At 35.4% G+C, this 22,793-nt stretch overlaps 2 protein-coding genes across 17 annotated transcripts in view; both read right to left on the bottom strand.

Annotated features, from left to right (window-relative positions):
- Positions 1 to 8,641, bottom strand: part of NEK10 (NIMA related kinase 10) — a 102,512-nt gene extending 93,871 nt beyond the window's left edge. For 4 of the 8 annotated variants that reach the window (XM_040548927.1, XM_040548925.1, XM_040548921.1 and 1 more), the window contains exons 1-6: positions 8,581 to 8,640; positions 5,350 to 5,466; positions 4,969 to 5,029; positions 3,933 to 4,063; positions 3,349 to 3,447; positions 496 to 580 (exon numbers count right to left, since the gene is read on the bottom strand). In XM_040548927.1, coding sequence (XP_040404861.1) covers positions 496 to 580; positions 3,349 to 3,447; positions 3,933 to 4,063; positions 4,969 to 5,029; positions 5,350 to 5,444 — 471 coding nt within the window. In that variant the 5' untranslated portion in view covers positions 5,445 to 5,466; positions 8,581 to 8,640. The other 4 variants (XM_040548924.1, XM_040548923.1, XM_040548922.1 and 1 more) reach the window with 4 other exon arrangements.
- Positions 8,642 to 8,839: 198 nt separating this feature from the next.
- SLC4A7 (solute carrier family 4 member 7) overlaps positions 8,840 to 22,793 on the bottom strand; it is a 136,686-nt gene continuing 122,732 nt past the window's right edge. For all 9 annotated transcript variants that reach the window (XM_040546459.1, XM_040546460.1, XM_040546453.1 and 6 more), the window contains 10 exons: positions 21,875 to 22,036; positions 20,849 to 20,962; positions 20,262 to 20,423; positions 19,739 to 19,990; positions 17,602 to 17,670; positions 17,014 to 17,187; positions 16,533 to 16,664; positions 15,725 to 15,825; positions 13,891 to 13,998; positions 8,840 to 13,265 (listed from right to left, as the gene is read on the bottom strand). In XM_040546459.1, coding sequence (XP_040402393.1) covers positions 13,184 to 13,265; positions 13,891 to 13,998; positions 15,725 to 15,825; positions 16,533 to 16,664; positions 17,014 to 17,187; positions 17,602 to 17,670; positions 19,739 to 19,990; positions 20,262 to 20,423; positions 20,849 to 20,962; positions 21,875 to 22,036 — 1,356 coding nt within the window. In that variant the 3' untranslated portion in view covers positions 8,840 to 13,183. The remainder of the gene's footprint in view (positions 13,266 to 13,890; positions 13,999 to 15,724; positions 15,826 to 16,532; positions 16,665 to 17,013; positions 17,188 to 17,601; positions 17,671 to 19,738; positions 19,991 to 20,261; positions 20,424 to 20,848; positions 20,963 to 21,874; positions 22,037 to 22,793) is intronic.

The raw sequence follows: 22,793 nt of genomic DNA on the forward strand, positions 1-22,793 counted from the left end.
TATCTTAACAGATGTCTGGGGCTGTCTTATGAAGAATTGCTATAACAGCCAGAAAAAAAAATCGGCTTGTTTGTAATTCAGAAAAATAGGCTGCTAGGAGGAATAGGTAGCTTTCAGTTTTCTTCAGTTAGTAAGTTATGGAAATTTTACGTATCTGTACAGAGAAGTAAAGTCAAGTACACAGTCTAGGGCTCTGGGCAATGACCAAGACATCTGTTATGGAGATTTATGGGTTCTTTATTAGTTAGCAACACCAAAACCTACAAGAAACAAATACCAGAAAAAATAGTTACCCAGTAACAGTGCATGTTCTCTACTGTAATCTGTTTGCAACTCACTTATATCTTTGCATATAGAAATATAGGTGCATGTATATATTAAGTGTGCATCCATAAGAATATACACATTTATATACACATGCACCAACACAACCATATGCATGATGTTATAGACATCCTCTTGTCCAAGAAAAAAACAATACTTTGATATACTGACCTGGTAGCATGGATCCCTTATTAATAATCTCAGGCAGATTAATACTCTAAGAAAATGGATGGATGGAGCTTGATTAACCCACTCTCTGTAAAAGAAATATCCAAAACATAAATGAAATACAATAAAGAAGTATAAAAATACTTATACAAAAAATTTGGATTCAGGAATCAATTGACTAAAAGATTACTAAACTGTACAATATACCATACTGTAAAATTCTATGCTATAGACCTTTTATACCATTTGTATTCAAACATAGTGACAAGTTCAAATAAATTGATTTCATTTGATTTTTTGATTTTTTATTTGATTTTGATTTTTAATTGATTATATGAACACTATCAGCCAACGTTTACTATCACTGAACTGATACAGGGAAGTACATGCTTATCTCTAAGCACAAGCTGATCATACTTCAGTAGAAACTTAAGTGCTTGGATTGAGACCCAAAAGGCAGAAACACTAAAAGCACACATCAAACTTCAGCTCACAACTTATATTTGCATAAATATATAATAAGACCACATGGGTGCTTCAGAAGTTAAACTAGCTAGATTTGAAATACTTATTTTTAAATGATCATGATCTATCTTGGGTTTTAAAATTTGAGTACTATTAGTCTTTGGATTTTTTTTTATTCTTTTTGTTTGTTTCCAAATAGAATTTCCTCTTTTATGGTTCCGCATACAGTTCCAGCACAAGGCTTGGCAGAAAGCACAAAGCATCCAGGGACAGCAGTCCTGTATAAATACCAGAAACGGAATTACTATTTCCATTGTCTGTTGTAGGTATATATCACCATTTTCCTTTTGGAAAAACAAACAAACAAACAAACATTCAGACATCTTTGGGGATTTTCTTTTGTTAACTGAGAGGATGGAATCTGTATCTTGGCAAGTTTCCAAGGAGCAGAAGTCTATGTGACGTGGCAGCTCTCTTACGTTTTTATCATTTGCAGTTGGGAATGATGCCAATGGCTAAAAATATTTTGATAAAAATAAATGTTTTATAAGTAGAAACTAGCAAAATCTCAGCCCTTCCATGCCAACATTCTGCCCAAAGTAATAGTGTTTTTCATTATGCTTCCATACTTGGCCACTTCAAGAAGTGCATAACTTTCATGGAGAGCGAACAGCAACCATATACTGGCAGGCAAGAATTTGTAAGTCAAATTAGAAAATTATCTTTAGCTTACTTTAAATGGTGGCTCTACAAAGTTATACTTATAAAAAGCATTGACTCTTGGCAGATGTTAGTTTCTTTAATTGTGCAACACATCTGTCACGTTTCTGAGGGGACAGTAATTCAGTGACAGTAATTCTCTGAGCCTGGTTAACATTTGAGAACCCATTCACGTTACTAGAGACCTTAGTGTATATCCAGCATACGCCAGCAAGATTTTTTTTCTGCCTGCTTAGTTACACTCCTTATCCAAACAACTTAAGTTCTACTCATCACAGTGTTTTTTTTTTTTGCCAACAGAACTATCTCCAACCAGGACTTCTGCTGACACAGTGACATTGGGAAGTGGGTGTGATTTTTCAATTTGCACCCCAAACAACATAGCTATGCAAGTAAAAGTATGTAATACAGGTCAGGATGACAACTTCTAAGGCTTTGACACAATGCAACGGCAGTTGTTCCAAAGTGAGGACACCATCACAGCCACGGTAAAATACTTATAAAAGGCAACTAAATCACCTTTGTAAGGTGATTACTTATCCTAAGGGTCTATCAAATTTATTAATATATGCTTGTTTCATTAACCTTACCTGGCTGCTTACATTTATAATACAAGATGCTGGTTTTGTTATATCATCGTAATCATCGATGGGTACCAAAGAAAACAAAAACTAAAATATGAGCTAGGTATGCCGTAATGTATAAATAGAACTTGTTATTCTTTGTGTCTTCTTATTCTTAAGAAGTTACTCTTAAACACTTAAATTTTTGGCAAATGAAGCTGAGCCACTGATGTGACACGGGTAGGTATTGAGATCATAAAGCTCCCTTGCAAAAAAAAAAAAAAAAAAAAGGAAAGAAGGAAAGAAGGAAAGAGGTTCCAGATTTACAATCATTTAAATAATTTGTTCATTTGTCTTAAAATTTCCTGCTACTTAAACAATTAAAGATGAGATAATTCCCTAGTTAAATCTGCAAAAGTGTCTAAGCAAACTGTGAATTTTATGGTGGTTTTCAGGTACTTACATAAAGTCAATTTGTTACATATTAGCACATTTAAATGTTCTAGGATTCCTTCTTTAAGCTTCTGTATCATTTAGGATTTTTTAGAAAATGTAGTTTCGATTGAAAAAGGAAAAATACATCACACAGCAGTGGTGTATAGTAACAGAAATCCTGAAAAATACATTTTTTTCCAGAAAACATCTTTCTCTACTCCCCTATTTTTTGAAGGTCTTGCATGTTTTTCTTGCTCGACCAAATGACAGCAGCATAAGAAAGGGCTTTTCCGTAAAATACAAATAAAAATCAATAAAATAAGAACAAAACTATTTAGAAAAAGGAACTATAGATTACAAATACCAGATACGGGCAAATGATCAAAGGAAACATAGCAAATGTTAGAATTCGGTCATCCAATTTTTGTAAAAGATACCCAGTCCTTCCTTCTTCTATCCCAGCCACGCAAGCATTCAGTCTTCAAAGCTAACCCCAAAATGATTGTTTAAAATATTAAAACTAAGATTATGCAGAGATGTGAAGCTACTAGTTTCCACATAGAGGTCTACTGTTGAAACATATATATACCAGGCCTTATCCACACATTGGTTCTCTAATTAAGGCAAAAAAGTGTGATCCCTCCTTGGGTGTGAATGTGTTCAATATACTGACCTGCAGGTAAATCTGTTCTTAACTAAAGCTGTAAAGATCTCTTGAAACAGCTTATGTCTGGGATGTTTGCTAAAATTTCTCTCATTCTTGTAGGTCACACTAATGAAAAATATAAGGAAAATGCTGAATTGGTAATTATCTTTTAACAAGCCAAAACTTAACACTAGCAAGAAAAGTTAAGAAATTTCATATGAGCACTTACAATGGAATAACACAATTTCAGATTTCCAGACACTAATAAGTATGGAAGAACAGTCTGTCTCTTGCATAACTTGGGACTACTATAATGGAATATTATAAGCTTTCCAAATAAAGAAACCGTTTTATTTAAATTGGATATATTAATTTTTCAACAGTCCACTCTACCGAGTGGAAGCATGTGTCAAATTTACAAAAGCAAAAATATTTACAGTTAGGTTTAGAAAATTAAAAGTATATAATTTGTATCTCAGCGGGTTAACATGAAAGTACAAGAAACACAGTTAAATACAAATATAAATGCCTTCAACACCTCACCAAGTCTAAGACACATAAAGATGTTCAGAAATACAACACAGTACCATCGTACTAGCTCTTTCTTTTACCTAAAGTTTTCAAGTTCAACAGCTTCAGTTGATTCTTGCCACTGACCATGAGGGTTTTGTCCATTGTTTTTGACATTTTGCAGACTTCTTGTTATGCTGGATTGACCACTTTGGAAACCTATGGCTGGAAGCTAAGGAGGAAAAGCAGGGTACTCATGAGACAAAGAGTGGGTTTTAACAGTTTTACAAGAATTTTAACAAGAAAAAGTACCTTTTCTCAAGTTCTGGCTTGAACTATAGACACTGCTAAACTTTCCATCCGTAACTGCCATTGTAAAATACACACACACAAACACATCATGCGATACAAAACCGAAGTGGACACTGATACAAAGCAAGGCTGGAAAACATGTGTGTGGAGACATAAAATATTAGGAATAGTACCTTTTCAAATTTATAACAGTAAAGCTTGAGAAAATCTGCAACATATATTCATTTCCTGTTTCTTACCTGTCTCAGTTCTGTGAGTTGAGGTGAAGATTTTCCCATGTCCTAGAAGTTTCATGCACTGATATTTATGCCCTGAAGATTTTTAGCTGAAGTGTTATTCTCCAAAGACAAACTGTTTACGGTTAAAATGTTGATTTTTTAAAATTTTTTGTACTTTATTACTCTTCACCATGTTGTAACTAATAAATCTATTAACCTTCCTTCTTGTGAGATTGTGGAAGGGTGTGGAGTAAATCCGTGAGGGTAACTGACTGTGTGTGTTAATAGCTGGATACAACCTGCTTGAGATACTGACATAAAGTAATTGTTTTTCCTGTTTAAATAAAGATTATGGCAGAGTAGGATGGGAGTTGGCTCAGTTTCATTCTTTCACCCTTTCACCCTTTCTGAGTAGGATTTGCCCCACAGAGAAGCACTAATATTGCAGGCAGAGGTGGGGGGGGCCACCACATCCACTACACAAGGTTTTAGTAACTTTTCATCATAATAGAGCACAATATCATAAATATCTGCCACAAACCATAATCACCATTATTTATAATTATACAATTCTTCAGCATGTTTAATAATAGTTATTGAAAAATACCTGCTGTTTGCTTGACAGAACATTTAAGAGGGACTGAAGTCTTTTAAGATCGGAATAATCCCTAGAATAAAACGTAATAGCATAAATATATGTAAATAGCTACATAAACCTATTTCTTAAGAGTAAAGAAGGTCAACAAACAACAATACTACTGACAGAAAATAAAGTTTTCTGGTGTTTAGTGTCCTCATTTTACATGGAGAAGAATTTATAGCTTCTCCAGAATGCGTTAAATCAACAAAGGTGTAAATAAACTTCGTGACCAGAGTAACAGTTGTCATGTTTATACTGCATTTCAAATTAAAGCATTCTGCTTTGGCAGCTAGTGCAAATTCCACGTGGGTCCTGCTGAAGTTCAAACAAAGACGTCAGATACTATACCTCACAGAAATCCCATGAGGCTTTTTGTCTGTTGCTTTTTCTGTGCTCTTCGGCTTTTTGTCCTGATCAGGCATTGTGTGTATCATCGTCATCATTGCATGACTAAGAACTCATATCCTTAAAAATAAAGTAGATCACAGTTATATTACTGCAGCATTAAGCAACAAATGTCTACTTACAGAACTAACTGAGATGACTAGGGAAAAAAAAAACAGCTCTACCACTTTCGCAACACAAAACTTTAGGCATTACATGAAGATATTCTTTAGAATTCCAGATATTAACAAGAAAGTAATAAATCTCATATACAGAAGCCTGAGTTTCCCAACACATTTTTGGTGAGGGTAAATAATACCAGCTGTCTTGCTATTGCACTTCATTTTTATTGGGCTTTTTCTTATTATTTTTACCATTATTTTTTCACCACGGATTGGCTAGTTATATTACAGCAGTGCTTACAGACTGGCATCGAGGTTGTATCATACAAGGTGTTGTCCAGACTACAAAGGAGATAATGGATTTATCATCTAATTACAAAAGATGGATCAAGGGTAGAAAAAGGAGGTATCTGACAAATAAATGATATGCACACATCATGCAGTCTAGGAAAGAACCACAGAAATTTTTAGCAGAGGTTGGAATCCAGGTCTTATGAATTTCAGGTGAATTTTCAGCCTTATTCCAACAGCACCCAGCTTTTCTTGCAGTGGGACGTACAGCTTATTTCAGTAGATGAACAGAGATGTAATGGATTGGCCTTGTGAGGGTCACTACCACACATTAGATCCACCGCAAACATTCCGTTTATTTGCATCAGATTTAGTAGGTCTGACTTCCAAGAAAAAAAAAAGCCAAGGATAAGTACCACTTACTGTACAGGATCAGTACCACTGTATGATTCTTTCTACTTGTTTTACTATTCACTAAACACTGATAGTTTGGATGTTCCCTGTCGTGTCTGTAAGAGGACTTTCTCCTTGAAATCCTATAGCCTTCTTTTCTCTTTGTGCAGTGTAGAGTACTGCGATTGGTTTTTATTCCTCTTTCTCATAAAGGCAAAGATGATAACGACCAGGATGGAAACAAGCATGGTAAACTATCAGAAGCTGCTGTTTTCCTCCTGAAAATTAGAGCTGTTTTCCCAATTATACATTCTCACATCAGGCACAGAAACACACAAAATGCAACTGCTGACAATATGAACTCATGCACTCTGGGAAGTGTACTGTAAGCTCAGTTCATTCACTCCTGTTGTGTTAAACAACCCTTTATCCTATCTCCAGTAATTGCACAGAGAATCATTGACCTGGATCCCCAAGAAATTCCTCCGCTCTCCTCCAATATTCAAATTACATGTTCTCTGCCTTAACCCTCATCACCCCACAGCTTGTCCCCAAGTACAAGGGCAGGGACAATATACACAATGGAGCATTTGTCCGTGAGGCTTAAAGTGTTGGTGCCCTTCAGCTTTCCTGCAAATATAAGCCAATGTAATTGCCAGCTGCAGTGAAAATAGCAGCCCCTGTCCCCTCCCAAGTTCAGCCACTCCTCTCCACTTCATCAGCTTACCAGACACAAACCTGGGCCAGTTTAGAGAACTAAACAGGCAGAAAACTGTATAACTCTGTTTGTATGGTTAGTTTTCTACAAATTTAGCTGTTACAGTCACCTGATGAGCATCTCTGCTGACAAGGCAGAGGGCAGGAGTGCACGGCTGCAGAAAGTGGAGAGCAGAAAATCCTTTCATCGGTAGCCAGTCCTGCAATCAGGTGGGTGTACTGGCACCACACCCTTGGCGAGGGGTTACTGAAGGATCAACCCCTTGTTTTCCTTGTACCAGCCATAAACCTGAGAGAAAACAGACATGAAAAATTTCCTTACCAATTCACACAGTGACTTGACTTTCCTGAATCACTAAGTAAGTTCCCACCCATGCGTTTCTTCTTTACTTGTGCCAGAAGAAATTTCCATGGAGCCAGGCTATTAACGATCTTATTAACTATGCCCCAGCTATTAAGCCAGCCCCATGAGTAATGCATAAGAAACAAACCAAACAACACTTGCACTTTATTCAGGTAGTGCCAGAAAAAGATTGAGATCATGCAACTTTTAAAAACAACTGAAACACATTAAGGAAAATAACTTTACAGTGTAGAGTCTTATTCAATTCCATTTAAAACAATGAAATGAGAGCAATATTAATTAATTCATTTTAACTGGTAATAATTACGTTTAATTATTTATGTTAACTCAATTACAAAGGAAGAAAGATGCATTCTGATAGTGCTGGCGTGCAGGATAGGACAAGAAATGTTCCAGGAACCCTGACAGAAAGAACTCACATGATGAGAAACAGGAGACAAAGGAATTACCGCAACAGATTTGATCTGTGGCCCAGTCTAGTATCTGTCTCAGATGACACAAGCACATAAGGCTTCAGAAGGTGAAAAGAAACCCCAAAATAAACAAAAACACAAAGAGAATAAATCTACCTCCACAAGCTAGAGCGCAATGCTTAGAAACTTGCTTTAACAAAATGATATCTTATGGTCTTCACAATCTTTATTAGCAATAACTAGTGGATATAAGTAACAGATACAAACAGCTTTGTAAGCTAACTAGCTGCTTGATTGACCTTGAACTCCTTTCTTAATCACTCCAGGGGCCGAGTTCCACTACCTAATTATATACAAAAGTTTAACTGGCTTAAGCTGGATATAGAAGCAACAGATATGTTATATCTTGGCTTTAGTAAAACTTTTGATGCTGTTGCTAGATAGGAATGTATCTAAGCTGGGTGAGGTCAGATGAAAAATCACTCCTTAAAAGAACAGTTATCAACATATTATTGTCAAAATAGAAATGTGTTTCGAGTAACGGTCAAATGACGTCAGAGGAAGACCAAAGATGACAAAAAAGGGTTCCCAAAATGTACTTCTCCTCCTCCAACCAGAAGGAAACTCTAGACCGCTTACCCTCTTGTTCTTGGAGAGCACGGCAGTCAGAAGCATCAGCACTGAGCAGCAGCACAAACCTAGGAAATTCCTGGCTCATGAGCACGCAATTGTGTCTCTCTGGACTGTTTTCCAGATCATAACTTGTACCTGCAGATTCCGCCCATCCTCACGCTGTACCGCTCCTCCCCGCCTTAACCCCCCGGCGGCACTAAGGCCAGGCCGCCCGCTGCCCCCCCCCGAGCCCCGATGGAGGTCTCCCCGCCGCCCCCCTCACCTGCCAGCCCCCGCTCCCGGCCGCGGCCAGGCTTCCCCAGCCCCAGCCCGCGGCCAATCGCGTCCCGCCTTCTTCGCGAGGAACGGCTCGCTGGCCAACCGCGAAGCGCGGCACTGCGAAGTGCCCGCTGCCCTAGCGACCCGCCGACGCCGGCCGCTGTTGCCATGACTACGCGGACGCCGCTGGCCCAGACATGGCAGCCGTGGGCGGGACCGCGCCGCCCCCCCGGCCCGCAATAAAAACGCCAAAAGGCCTCAGATTTATTGTTCGGTAGATTTTTATTGCTTTTACCAACTGTCCGAAACATTACAAAAGATAATTTTATTCTACCAGTAATTAAAACAATAAAGGCTGGATCTTTCACATCAAAGACAAGTCTGAGTCGTGTTTTCTATAGAAACTGAATAGTGAGCAGTTCTACGTTTGGAATAATGTTGTCATTGGCTTTGGATTTTGTTAAAATAAAAAACCATCATTGTAATTAGAAAAACAGTCATAAAAATTTGAACCGTACAGTTATCACATTTCAAATAATCAGCATTAAGATCAAAATTGTAGTTCAGCTACAGACGCTGAACCATGGAAGACCCAGTTGCGCAGGAGTATCAGCAACAATATAAAGAAAACCATTATAAATCATGTGTCTTGTCGATAAATCATCATTTAGAAAATTACTGATTTTCAAACTCAGTCATTATTCCAAATAAATGTCAACAGATACTAAATTCAATATGAAAGTGTCTTTAGATTAACTTCAATGACAACTAAGAAGTTCCTGTAAGTTTTCACTAAAAAGTTACAAAATAAAATTGACTTAAAATTCTAAGCAATTTGCTTTGTATTTATAGCACTACTTTTACACTGACTCAAAGCTGTGTGCTTCTAGTCTTAAAGTCTGCTGTAAAATAAATTACTGTTGGTATAAACAAAGTATTTCACACAGTTGTACTGTACTTGATAATGAGTTTGAACTAGATGAGTAATTAAAACATTACTAATCACATACAGCAAAATGAAAACTAAAATCATAGCGATGCTCATCTAACAGACTACATTTCTGACCCCAAAATCATGAACCATTTATCTTATGATTTACAGAACATATGTACAAGATAACCCTTTAAAATGGTGCAGGCTCTGGGACATGACACCAATTTGTTATAGATATATTTTACAGCAAGTTGAACCTGCTTTTGCAAAGGGCACAAATTAGGAAGCTACCATATAAAGACAAAGATGGAGGTGAAGTAAATGAAAAGTTATTGGAGAGCTTTCATTAGATATAGAAAAAATGGCCAACACATTTGGTTGAAAAATCCCACTAGGGCACCAAATTCTATCCTAACAGGCTTTACGACAACAAACTTGGCAATTTGGAACATTTCACTATATAACAATGTAAGATGACCTGTTACAGCTGCAAAATTAATCTAGGAAGAAAGTATAATGAACTTGGGCATATGTAAACAGAATGAAATTGTAATACATATGAAAAGTACTAAGGAGTTTTGCAGAATATAATTTAAACAGGAGACTGCATTTTCTGTGAAATATTTTAGACGATAATTTAAATGGAGTGGTCAAAATTAAGACCTACACTTTATGTAAACATTCATATTTATAAATAAATTAGAAAAAGAAAAGGGAAAAAACAAAAAACAGGGACTTCCTGAGGTGGCTCTGCAGCCAGATACACAGTAGCACTAAGCTCCATTCCGGGAAACCAAGGCATCTAAAAAAAGTGCAGGGTTGTTTATTTTCCTCTAACTGTTGGAATGGAAATATATTTGCTTAATTTTTATAGGGCTTAATCCCTATGAAAGAATCAGTGCACAGTATTTATCACTGTTCTTTTGTACCCATTAAGGCAAAACATAAATCTACATACGGTCTGTCAACTATATCATTAGCCGTTTTACTTTAATACTATGCACGATTTTAAAGTAGAAGTGGTGTAAAATGAGCAGCAAATTACTTAACCATAAGTTATCAATGGGTTTTTATGCACTTAATACCAGGTCTTCTTATATTTGTGTGGGGTGGGAAAAGTGCAAGCATAACATGCTACTAACAAAGAACACTGGAACTAAAGGTCACTGTAAACTGCTTTGCAAGTCATGGTACTTCTGGCACTGATTAAAATGTCTACACAATTAATGAAGAAATACTGTGATTAGACATGTGGGCTTTTTTTTTTTTTAATCCACTAGAGAAATACCTACTTCTTTTAATATTGGCCCAAACTTAACCCTTCAGAAGAAGCCAGATAAAAGATGTGCAGCACCAGGGAACCCTGATTTCTGGTATTAAAGAGTTAAAAATCTAAGAGGCTTATACTAAATTTTTTTTTTTGGGGGGGGGTCTTTGGAAATCATTGTAGGGCTGTGAACATGAAGTATAAAATACTAACAGGAAGACTTGTACATGAGTAATGTACTGTGGATAACACTATGTAAACTGCTCAAAATAGTATTTTCCCTCTTTGATTCACTAGGAACTAACTAACAGTCAACAACTGAGGTTTACTTTTTTTTTCTTTCTTTCTTTTTGATAATGCTAAAGTTTTGGAAAACCATCTGCCATAATTTTATTGCATCTCAGTTTGACTAGAGGGAAAACATAGGTATTTTCTGAAAGAACATATACTCAAGGTAAGGCACAAGCTACACTACTATCTAAGGAAAAAGGAGCATCAATACAGGCCATACACAGTATTAGTCAAATTGGTAATGCAGACCTCACTTGTTTTTTTTCCCTGACCTGAGCCTTCATGACAGTTTGGGTAGGACTACTCATATTGCTGTACGTTATGATTTTCAGTAAACTGCCTTATCAATTCAGCCAAATGGAAAAGAACATAAACAACAACAAAAACAACTACATTATATGTAAAGCAAAAGGTAACAGTGCGTGTAACTTAAAAGCTGTTTTTAAATATTTCCATTTATTCTCACTGATTGGTTTATTTAGTAATATACAATCATCTTCTGTCCAAGTGTCACTTCTCTGAAGAGCACCAGAATTCCACCTCAAGTGGTGTTTTCAGATGAACTCTGCCCTCCTCCAAAATCTTCTCCTTTTGCTTTGTTGAGAATTTTACCATGCAGTCCATGGTAAAACTTCCAACATTGCTTAAAGGCAGAATTAAGCAAACAGCTATATTCTCGGTTTGAAATTCGCACAGATCCCAATTAAAGCCATTGTAACACATCAAGAAAGGGCTGGTATCACTTCAGAAAACAGACCATTCCAGGAAATAAAGTCAAGAAACTAAGGCATAAGGCAAAAAGAAAAAAAAATAATGGACACTGCAGCAGGTAAGCAATCAAGATTTTCATTTACACATAAAATTCTCATTTGAGATATTATAATGCTAAACACTAGACCTTGAAAATAAGTACAATAAAATGCACTGACTGCATTTTTAACAGTGAGCCCCCAAAAATCCCGTTTATTTTAATAAATGAATATTTAATTTTTCAATTCTTCTAACATGATAAAACTTTATACTAATTAAAATAAATAAAATGTTTAAAATTAAGTTGGTGTGCTATCATATATGCCCTTTACAATGGAGAAGATCAGAACTGTACAAACAAATACCACAAGCAATTTGTAATCCATGAAATAATACTGATCATAAACCTATCACAGAATTAAACCATGGCAAATTTAATCAAATACACAGTGAATTTTAAAATGAATTAAGCAAGAAAAATATTTTGATGAGGACAAGAAATATTCTGAAGTGTCAGTCTTACATCTGAGTATATCAGGTTTTCAAAGTCAGTGGAAAACGTAAAAACAGGAAAACAATTCAAGAGTGCTAGTGTAGCAAGTATGTATAACTTCCTATAGACCAAATTGCTGTCTGTAAATCCAATTTATATTGTGTAAACGTGGAGTTTCCAGAATGGCAAATACTGACTTGGGATTGTAACTACAGTTACTGCACTCATACTGCTACTGAATGACAATGAAAAATCAAGAGTGTATTTAAAAAATAGTAGCAGAACAGAATATTTACATATATTTTAAGGATTAATTAGCCACCTGACTTAGGGCTCTAGGCCATGTCTGTAAAATATGAGTGATAGAATCCAAATAACATTAGCATGTAGTGGAGACATAAAACACAGTAGTTCATGTTAACAGCACATTAATAATTGACCTATGAAATCACAAAAAAAAAATATACCCTGCAAAAACAAGCAGTAATTTCCTGCACAGAAAACAAACTTCTGTAGCGCACATTATAAACAGAGGTATTGCAAAATTCTAAGCAATGTGGACCAGTAATCATCAGCAAAAGCTGACTTAACTTTTATGCACATACTGATTATTGAAAATAATATGCATTCATTACAATCTTCCTATTTAAAAATGAAAATAAAATTTCCGATAAAATAAATAGCTGAAGTGTGATTACCACTCATCTGACTTGTAGGAAAATCTTCTCCTTATGTAAGCATATCTACAGTGCCCTAAACAATGGCAGAATTAAATACATATTACTTAAATTGGAAATCACACTTCAATGGTGTAATACCCTACAGTGATATATACACACGCACAAATACACACAATTCCCCTTGGTTCAGTTCTATAAAGATGTTTCAGCATCCACGTATTTCACAACAGGTGCATCTTCTACATTTATTTTCACACTTTCCGGCTTCTCAGGGCTGTTGAAAGCAAAGATGATCATTTGAGATATGGTTCACATTACTAAAGGTTGCTTATCAAACATTTTATACATAACAGTCAACACAGCACTTTTTTCAAGTATATTTCTTACGCAGCAAAGATGATATTTCAGTCAGGTTTAATTTGTAGAGAGATTTAAAGTGAGCGGGGGGGGGGGGGGGGGGCACATGACACAACACACAACAAAAACACCAACCCAGGGAAGACCTTAGCAGCAGTGAAAGTGCTGGACTTACCTTTTATTCCCACTGGCATTTGTAATATTCAGGACCAAACAATTCCCATGCTCATACACAGTCTAATAAAGCTTCTAGAAACCCTAAACCCATCAGAGTAGCATACAGTTGTATTAAACAAATTAAGAGTAGCTTTAAAACTATAATACATTTAACAAAACAACTAGAATTCCTTAGACATTGTTTAATTTCAGAATAGAAAGCAAAAATTAAGTTCAAATTCAAGTTCCTTGTAAGTGAAAAGTAAATGCAAATCTATAAACCATGTATGCTCACTTTTTGAGATATATTTCAAGAAATACGAGCACAGCTATTAACTGCTAAACACAAGACAGTAGTTAGAAAATGCGTGAGTAATTATAGCTACCTCAGGTTAGCTCTGGTTACTTTGGCATTCTCAGAATTCATGGAAAGAGCCTTCCACTGTGCAGTTTTGGCCATTTCGTCTGATATGTTTACAATTGAGGGATCAATGCTAAAGAACAAACATACTTTCTGGTTAGTATTCAATACCTTGCAACAGCATTATACTTATTGTCACCCATCAATTACATCAGTTGTACCTTCTTTCAATATTTACACAGCCACAAGTTGAATTCACCACTTACAAAGGTATTTAAACAAAAATTTGAAAAAGTTTAACTCGCTTGTGCAGCCTTAATCACGTATCATAAAACAGTTTCTCACACAGACATCACTACAAGATTGTGAACATCTCTTTTCTGAATAATCCGTAACTTCAGAAAACTATTTAGCATGTTCAGGAAAAATGAAATTCATCATACTGTTTTGCTAATGCTTTCATAGATCAGAATTATTTTAAGCAGTTTCCAGGAAATAATCAAGTGCAAAAGAGTAGACGTTAATAAAAATCTGAAACTGGTAATTCAATTGAGATTAAAAAGTAGTAAGAATCTGTAAATCTCAGTATCTGGACCTTTTCATTTTACCTCCTGCAGAAGTTCAGCCTCACAGGTGGTAAACTTTCAAAACCTATGAGTTTCACACATTTACATGTAAAGACGACTTCGGTGTTGCCTGTAGGTATGTATTTTGTTCTGTTCCACACTTAAGCTTCAGAATCTACTCCAGGAGATAAGATCTTTCAAATTCTTCAAATCAGCACAGGAACATTTCAAAGTGTGTGTGTTGTTTTTGTTGGTTGGTTGGTTTTTTTTTTGTTTGTTTGTTTGGTTTGGTTTTTAAACCTCAGGAATCCCCACAAGATGCAAGACAGTAAAATATATAGTAAACACATAAGCACACAGTTGGTGAAATCATAGTTCTACTGTAAGAGTAATTAGCATCTCGATTTAAAACAAAATGCTTTAGTGTCATTTTCACAGAGTTGCTAAAGTTAAGCCTGCTCTTAAAGTTGACAATAGGACTCAGCAGGAATATCTAACCAACCCCCAAATCTGCCTGTTCCCAACCCAGGTCAGGATAGACCTCTAAAGCCCAATTTTTTAACCTAGGCACCCTTAATACTAGAGAGGAAAAAAAAGCTGACAAGCTATTTATCTGTCACATCTTCCACGTGTGTTGACAGCTGTAGAATACCTTGCTACTAATCATAACACTTCTCTAGTAAGAGTTACATACTGAGGCAAAACGCCTTTCACTGCTGGAAGAACTTTTTAAATCTGTGAAATTCCAGTACTTCCTTTTCTGGAAGAGAATTGATAACCCCACTGCACTCACATTTATGTTAAGAAAATAACCTACTGAAGCAATAAGGCTACCTGTAAAACATTTGATTTTAGAAATTACAGACTTTAGCCCTCACTTAAATAAACCAAAGAACTGCACACTTAGACTTTGTCTGAAAACTCCAAGTGGCTGGTAAATATATGGCTCAACTGATGCTATTAGTTGTATTTCATGCATAGTAGCACACAAGTACTCCATGAAAACTGACCAAGGAAGCTTCTTCACCTTGAGTACAGCTGGTTGAAATTGAGTCATCTGATCTGTTCGAGATGGTCACGTAAATTTATCATTAAGATGCAGTTTTAAAGAAGAAAAAAATAAACCAACAGAAATGCCACCTTAACACCATGAGATATACCTTAATACTTCTTAATCAAGGCTGAGTGACAAGCTTGGGGAAAAAAATTAAACTCATACACAACTAACTCAGCATGAAGCAAATTACATCATTTGATACAAAACCTTTTAAAAAGTCCTGCATTTTATTATACCTGTATTTTAGGGTTTTTACAGGAAAATTCAAGACATTTCCTTCTCCATATTGAAGGTGTACGCTTTCATTGTCCCCTGTCTGAAGCATTCTCTCTGCTTCCTGTAAATTTCAAGTAAACATTTGATAAAATTAGTCATGTAGCAGAAATAAAACAATTCTCACACTGACAATGTATTTCAATAGGGGTATGGGGCAGAACGGTTCCCTGTAGGTACTCTAATTAAAGCAAGACATCTAGTTAAGACCTCCTTTTTTATTACAAACACGTAAATTGGGGAAGGAGGTGTTACTTTTTAAGTTTAAGGAATTCAACTTGTTGGTGTACAGTTAGTGGAGACTTTTATGGATAAATTATGCAAGTGCATTATTACCGACTAGCAGTTGTTTTTAACTACCACTCTGCACACAAACTCAAGCAGAATGTCCCTTATATGGTAAACAGTTTTGTCTCTACTCTAAGCAGAGTAGATCCCTACTCCACTGTGTTTCTCTCTCATCCATTACCCACCTTCACACCTGACGAAAAACAAAGGCAACAACATTTTGTGCCAAGAACCGGTTCTTTCTAAACCGTTTGCTAATTTTCATTGCAAAGAAGAGTCATAACTCATAATAGCATCCTTGAAATAGTAACTTTCCTTAATTGCCAGTAATTGTTCTCTATCATTAAATCTCATTAGTGGAGAACTTCAAAATGTATGTTTGGTTATAAAGTCATATGCTTATGGCACTTAAAATCCTTTAAGTGTCATTAAGCATTTTGTAATGATTTATAACATGCTCAGTTTGAGCGGTTTTACACTTACTGCTTTCTCTTTTTTCTTTTTGTCGTCTTCTTTCTTCTTTTTACTTTCTGGCATAAGATCATCAAGCCAGCTAAGCTCTCTTTTGGTGAAACATAAATCCATGAGCTTGCGAATGAACACTAATGCTAGAACCTTAAGGAAATCATAAACAGAATAATTTATATTAAACTATTGAAATTAAGAAAAATGCACATGCACTTTTAGTACATTCAGTATTTTTAACTGCAGCCCTTTTATTATAATACTAGTTTTTACCTTACTGAAAAGTTGGATCATTTCCCCTTTGTAGCTTTTTACAGCTGAATTACTTACTTTTCAAGAAATGAAAAGTCTTCATGTTTCAAAAGTAAACAACTACTAAAGTTCTTTTGTTTCTTTTCCACTCCCTTCCCTCTTAAGGTAGTAACACATTCTGGGGAGATACCAGATGGTGATGCACACACTCTTGGCAAATGATTAACTTGTAGAACAGATAACTTACCATCATAGGGAAAACAACAGCAGCTGCGGAGGCTTTAATCACCCACAACAGAACAAGACAAGTGAGCTGAATAACTGTAAAGATATGGACCTTCCAGAGTGGTACATAACGTAGATATATCAGGTCAGGTTGATGTTTGGCAGGCATTCCAAACAGTTTTATACGGTCAAAAAACTGCATTGAAAAATAACAACATCCTTCAGTTAATCATTTTCTTCCTCTCCAAAACAAAAACGTTTTAGGACACTCCAGAAAGATAAATTTATCCCAATTAAAATACTAACAAAGGACACTGAAAATTCAAGGAGGTGGGGTTGGGGGCTGTTTTGTTTTCCTCTTAACCATTAGTACTACAACATTTTCGAGTATTTCAGAAAATTAGTTGTTCAGCTACACTACTACAATAATAAACAAAAAAAATGAGAAGTGAAGACAGTGGCAAGAACACTAAACATGACACTTAGGAAATTATCCTACATCCTACTCTGACAATATTGGCTTACTTTATTGATGCTGATGTAAAATAATGCATTAAACTTTTTTTCTTGTAGTGGTAAAGACAAATTGTTCCTTAAAATCAGATTTTACCTGAATGCCTTTTAATGAAGAAACTCCCATGTAAAGAAAGACACCATACAAAACTGGCATTGGAATAAACTGCAGAGGAAAAAGCATCAGTTACTTAAAGAATCAACACAATATACCACTGCAGTCCATATTAGTGAAATACATTAACTGTTTTTACATCATATTTTACTTATGTGAAGAAATTGTACAGGCTTAGGCTCTATTTACAGAGAGAATAAATGTAGCAGTGAACAGCAAAAAAAGCTGGGAGGTGGGGAAGGACCTGTGTTATTTCCGTAGAGCTAGTAAGCCTGTCGTTGTGATTAAAAAAAGTAGTAAGGAATGGACAGTCCAGAATGAACATTTTCTAGGTTGCTACCAATACTTCTATTAACGCTCAGGATGTTGGTTTAGGTTGCTACTTGATAGGAACTGTATTGAGACTACCAGCTTCATGAAACTGCCATATGAAAGCTTGCAGTGTGTCCCCCTCCCCACACTAAGCTGGTATTTCGGAATCAGCTGAAGCAAAAAAGAAACCATACCTACTGGTCTATAAAAATCTATTAATTTTTCAGGGCTAAACGTTGCTCCAATAGTAAGATTTAAACTAATATTCTTAAAATAATGAAGTTGTTCACTGATTTCAGTGGCACTTCCATCAAGCCTCTGCAGCCTACACAGAGCAGACGAGGCTTGCTTTGCTCCCGAATTCATGAAAGATCTGAATAAAGGACAGTCAAGATGTAATTGAAAGCCTTAATAAAAACTGCTGCGATCAAGCCTGAACAAAAGCCTTTACCGAAACTTAAAATAGTGTGGAATAAAACTGTGCTTTAGGGATTCATTACTCTGTGTGTATATATAGAAGACAGTGTCTTCACCATGAGCTACATAATTTGACATGCTAGTACTTCTTTAGCACTAACTTCTACATTAAATCAGCATATATCAGTACATGGAACAAAAGCACAGCAGCTTACGAATTCAAGCCTTTGTCTTACTTCTTTGTTTTGAACACTAACATCCGTTTACAGTGAAAAAGAAAAGTATTTCATAGAGTGATTTGTAGTAATCCCATTCCTATTACGCTGGATCCCACAACAAATTAAAGTATTAGTTTCCAAGAATCAGTTGTTAAAAAGTGCAATAAACATCAGGCTTCAGCAATCAGCACCTTTACTTAGTGCTTTTGAGCAACAATAAATCTATTTCAGTATTTCTGCTTTTGATTCTGGCAATTTCCATTATACAGCTCAGCTCTTGGTAGCTTTTCTACCAGAGATTGTCTTATCTGAGTATATATTTTTAAATACTGCTTTATTTTATTCAGACCTCTATGGTGTTTAACAAGCATAAATGATCAGTTATTAAAAATTTATAATATGTAGTTCTAATAATAAACTATAGCTGTGTGTTCATAGATCTATTTCCTCCCATTACCCAATCTTAAACAGCCATTAGAAGCTACCTGTTTGTGAAATGAGTTGTGATCTATCTTCCACAAAATTCTTCACAGGTATTGGCAATTACGCAATTCTATGCCACAACTGCTATTTTGATGAAAGATTTCTATTTATTTCTCTCCTAACTGCTGAAGTCAGCACAACAAAACAGAAGTGAAACTTATTTTACTCTTATCTGAGCAAAAAGCTTACTGAACTGATATAAATTCAGAGGCAAAGTGTCAGCTGAGGCCACAACTTGACCTGCAGAATCTCTTATTACACCATGGTGCTGTGTAAGGTCATCTCAACACTTTAAACCTCAAAGGCAGTTTAAAAAGCTGGAAAATAAAGAAAAGTGAGCAATGTCATTTCTGATGATCACTTCTAGTACTGTGTGTTTCTGCTTCTTCGGCCATATTACATTACTTCTGTTCAAGTGACTTTATCACTCTCTCAATTTTTAAAAAAGGTTGCTAGCAAGAAAATCAGGTAACAGGGACATAGATTGCTTTCTTCTCTACTCACTACACTTCTAGCTTGTTCAGTTTGCTTGCATCTTCCTCCATTGTTTCTATTCAACTAACTTGATAACGAGTCTAGATATGTTTTACTTAACATAATAAAACATGATAACATCACAAAAAACTAAATCACAAAAGGAAAATCCAAAGAACAAAAAAATACAAGTATTTTGGAATAAACTCTTTTACCTTTAACACAGAGGTCATGAACACTGAAAGACCCATGAGGACAAAAATCATCAATCCTGTCACTCGCTGCTCCCGGATTCCCAAAAACTTTGGTTGCTCTCCTGGTGCAGAGCATTCAGATTCAACTTTCAGGCTGTTAACATGACTTATAGACAGGACAGTTGCTGCGACAAACCATGGTAAACCCATGATAGAACATACACCCAACATAACACCAACCATGAACAGATCAAGATGATAACCACAGCCTTTCTGTAAAATTAAGCAAAGAAATGAATCATTTGATAAAGTTTCTATTTATACTATGCAAGATTTATAACATTGTTGGTAAATAATATATTACTAAAAAAGTTAAAAGACTTTGGAAGGGCCCAAAAAATTAGAGTTGTTCTTTGCATTAGTCAATATGTATATTTATATAGCAGCTGCTGGTAATGTTTCACAGACTTACAGAATGAATCTGATTTAAAATAAACTCAACTTACAAAAAATTAGAGTTTTGTGAAAATGGATAGACTTTTACCTTCAGTTTATGCTCTTTTCTGTTTATAATAACAGCTGTTATTTGTTGATCCATGAAAATGAGAATGGTACAGAGTAAAGCAGGAACTGCAGCTATCAGCAGCGTCCACCAAGGATTGCCTCCAAGAGGATCTATGAACCATCCACGGTCTTTTCTTGTGGGCTGATAAAATAAATAAGTATTAATTTACTAAAACTTCAGATTTTATTGCAACAAACATTAGCTGCAATGAACAGGTCAGTAGTCTATTAAACGTGAGCTTAGATTTTTCTTCCCATGGCTTTGACGAAAAGACTGACTAGCTGTTAAATATGAACGTGAGACTTCCATGAAAAAATTAAAACAATCCATTGCATTCCTTGATTTGTGCACATTTGCACAAAAGGATACATCCTTTTCAGTGATACTACAATGTAAAGCATAGTGTTTTCTTTCAGGAGAGACACACACTCAGAAAAGAAGAGAGATTAACAACTACAATTTAAATCAAAAAATTTAAATTCCTGTTTCAATTCAATTCCATTGTTCTATTGCCTATAAAACTGCAAGAATTAAAAAAGTTTATTTTAAAAGATTTTGTTTCTTACTTCAAATTTCTCTGGAACATGAAGCTTAGGAGAAGGTACTCCTACAAGATAGTCAATCAAAACCATGATTACGATGGTCAGAAATACTGCAAAGTCACTGATGGTAGAACGCACCTATAAAAAAAAAGATCTGTTATCTCTTGCTGTTTCATCATTACAATTTGCACGTATAGAAAGAGAATTTTCTTCCCTATGAATACTGAAGTCTATTTATATTCTACTACACCACTGAATATCATGTTTATTTCCTTTTTTTATATTTTAGCTGCCTGCCAGAATAGTATGAAGTTGGAGAAGGTGATTATTCTATACAACTGTTGATCTGATAATCTCATCTAAATTTAACTACCACAAGAAACAGACTGCTCCAAATTAACTCCTTTCCCATCTTTGTTCTCTCTGGCCTACTAAGAGGCTGGGCCATCACAACTAATCTCTTGTAGCTTAATTCAGTAAAACCACTGAATTGTTCTCAAAGATGACTTTCTTAAGTATTAGGAACACACTGTAGGTATGAGCTGAGGTTCAGAGAAAAATCTACTCCCTTTATTTTGGCTAGTATAAGTAAGTCCAAGGATAACCAATAAATTTTAATCATTGTATTAACATCTGTTAGAAATAGTCATTCCCTCAGGAACCACTCAGAACTCTTCTGACATTATAGGCTTAGACAAAGCAATCAATTGTTCTGTACAACTAGTTGAGAGGGAACTGTGTGAAATTAATCACTCCAGATGATACCTGGCAATACCTATTAATATGGAAAGACAAACACTTAGGTATTCTAATGTTTAGAGTAAAAGAAATTTAGTGCTGAAAATTCTACTCTTTTTTCTTGTAACAAAATTCTAAAATGTCTTAATCTTCTGAATTATTAGCTAATTTTGTTTTTAATCTCTTTTCTGTCTTAAAAAATGGGTTAAAGCTATACTCTCAGAACAAAGTTCTGAAGCAAAATTAAAAAAAATAAACTCTGCTAAGTTATACTGATCTATTTAGTACAAAGTAACAGTCGTATTTAATTACCTTAGTTGGGAAATAGCGTTTGGTCTTGAATTGCTTAAGGAAAGAGGAGAGGAAAAACGTTGTAAAGAATAATATGACAGACCAGAAGAGAACATCTGGAATATATGGTCCATGATGGCCACAAGCTGATCCATGAAACACACCATGAAATTCTAAACATTCCTGCAAAGAGAGAAAATCCTTAAATTTTTAGTCAGTTACAATATTCAACCTAATTTGTAACCCTATCAATAGAAAACACACATGAAAACGTCCACAATATCCAAAAGGAGGTTCCTTCTTTCCTCCATCAGCACCTCATCCTGAAATGCCAAAGGTTTGTATACTGTCAGTTGCAGAAGAGCTACAGTAACAATTACTCATTTCAGAATTACAAAATGCTGCAAGATGCCCCAACATTCATCTTTTACATTCACCTCATTTCTATTCTCTTTCTCAAAGCACCACAAGACTGAATGTGTAAATAAACGTTGAGGACTAAATCCAGGAAAGCAGACTACTCTACATCAACTTTCAATTTGATGAACATAAACATGAGATCTCCCCAGTTTCTGCCACGTCTTTAGTCTTGAGTTTGTTTTGTCCTCATACAGTTAAAGGAAAGAAAAAAAAAGATTCTTTCAAAATGAGATTAACCCAATTGGTAGAAATAAAAATTCTGGCAAAGTAAAAAAATAAATAACAGAAATTAGTGAAATAAAAAAAATGAAAAAGAAAAACATCCTTAGATAACCCCTACCCAAAAGACTCAGTGAAATGCCAAGTGAAGAATTAAAAGCAGACACAGAGTACCAGGAATGAACAAGCCAATTGAGCAAATAGCTGGAAGGAGCAGTCTAGTCCTTACACAGGCTAATTTTTTTTTTTTTTTTTTTAAGTAATCTATGAAAAAAATTCTCCCCATTAACTACCAATTTTG

The sequence above is a fragment of the Cygnus olor genome, chromosome 2 (genome assembly GCF_009769625.2).
Source record: "Cygnus olor isolate bCygOlo1 chromosome 2, bCygOlo1.pri.v2, whole genome shotgun sequence".
NCBI classification, from domain to species: Eukaryota; Metazoa; Chordata; class Aves; order Anseriformes; family Anatidae; genus Cygnus; species Cygnus olor.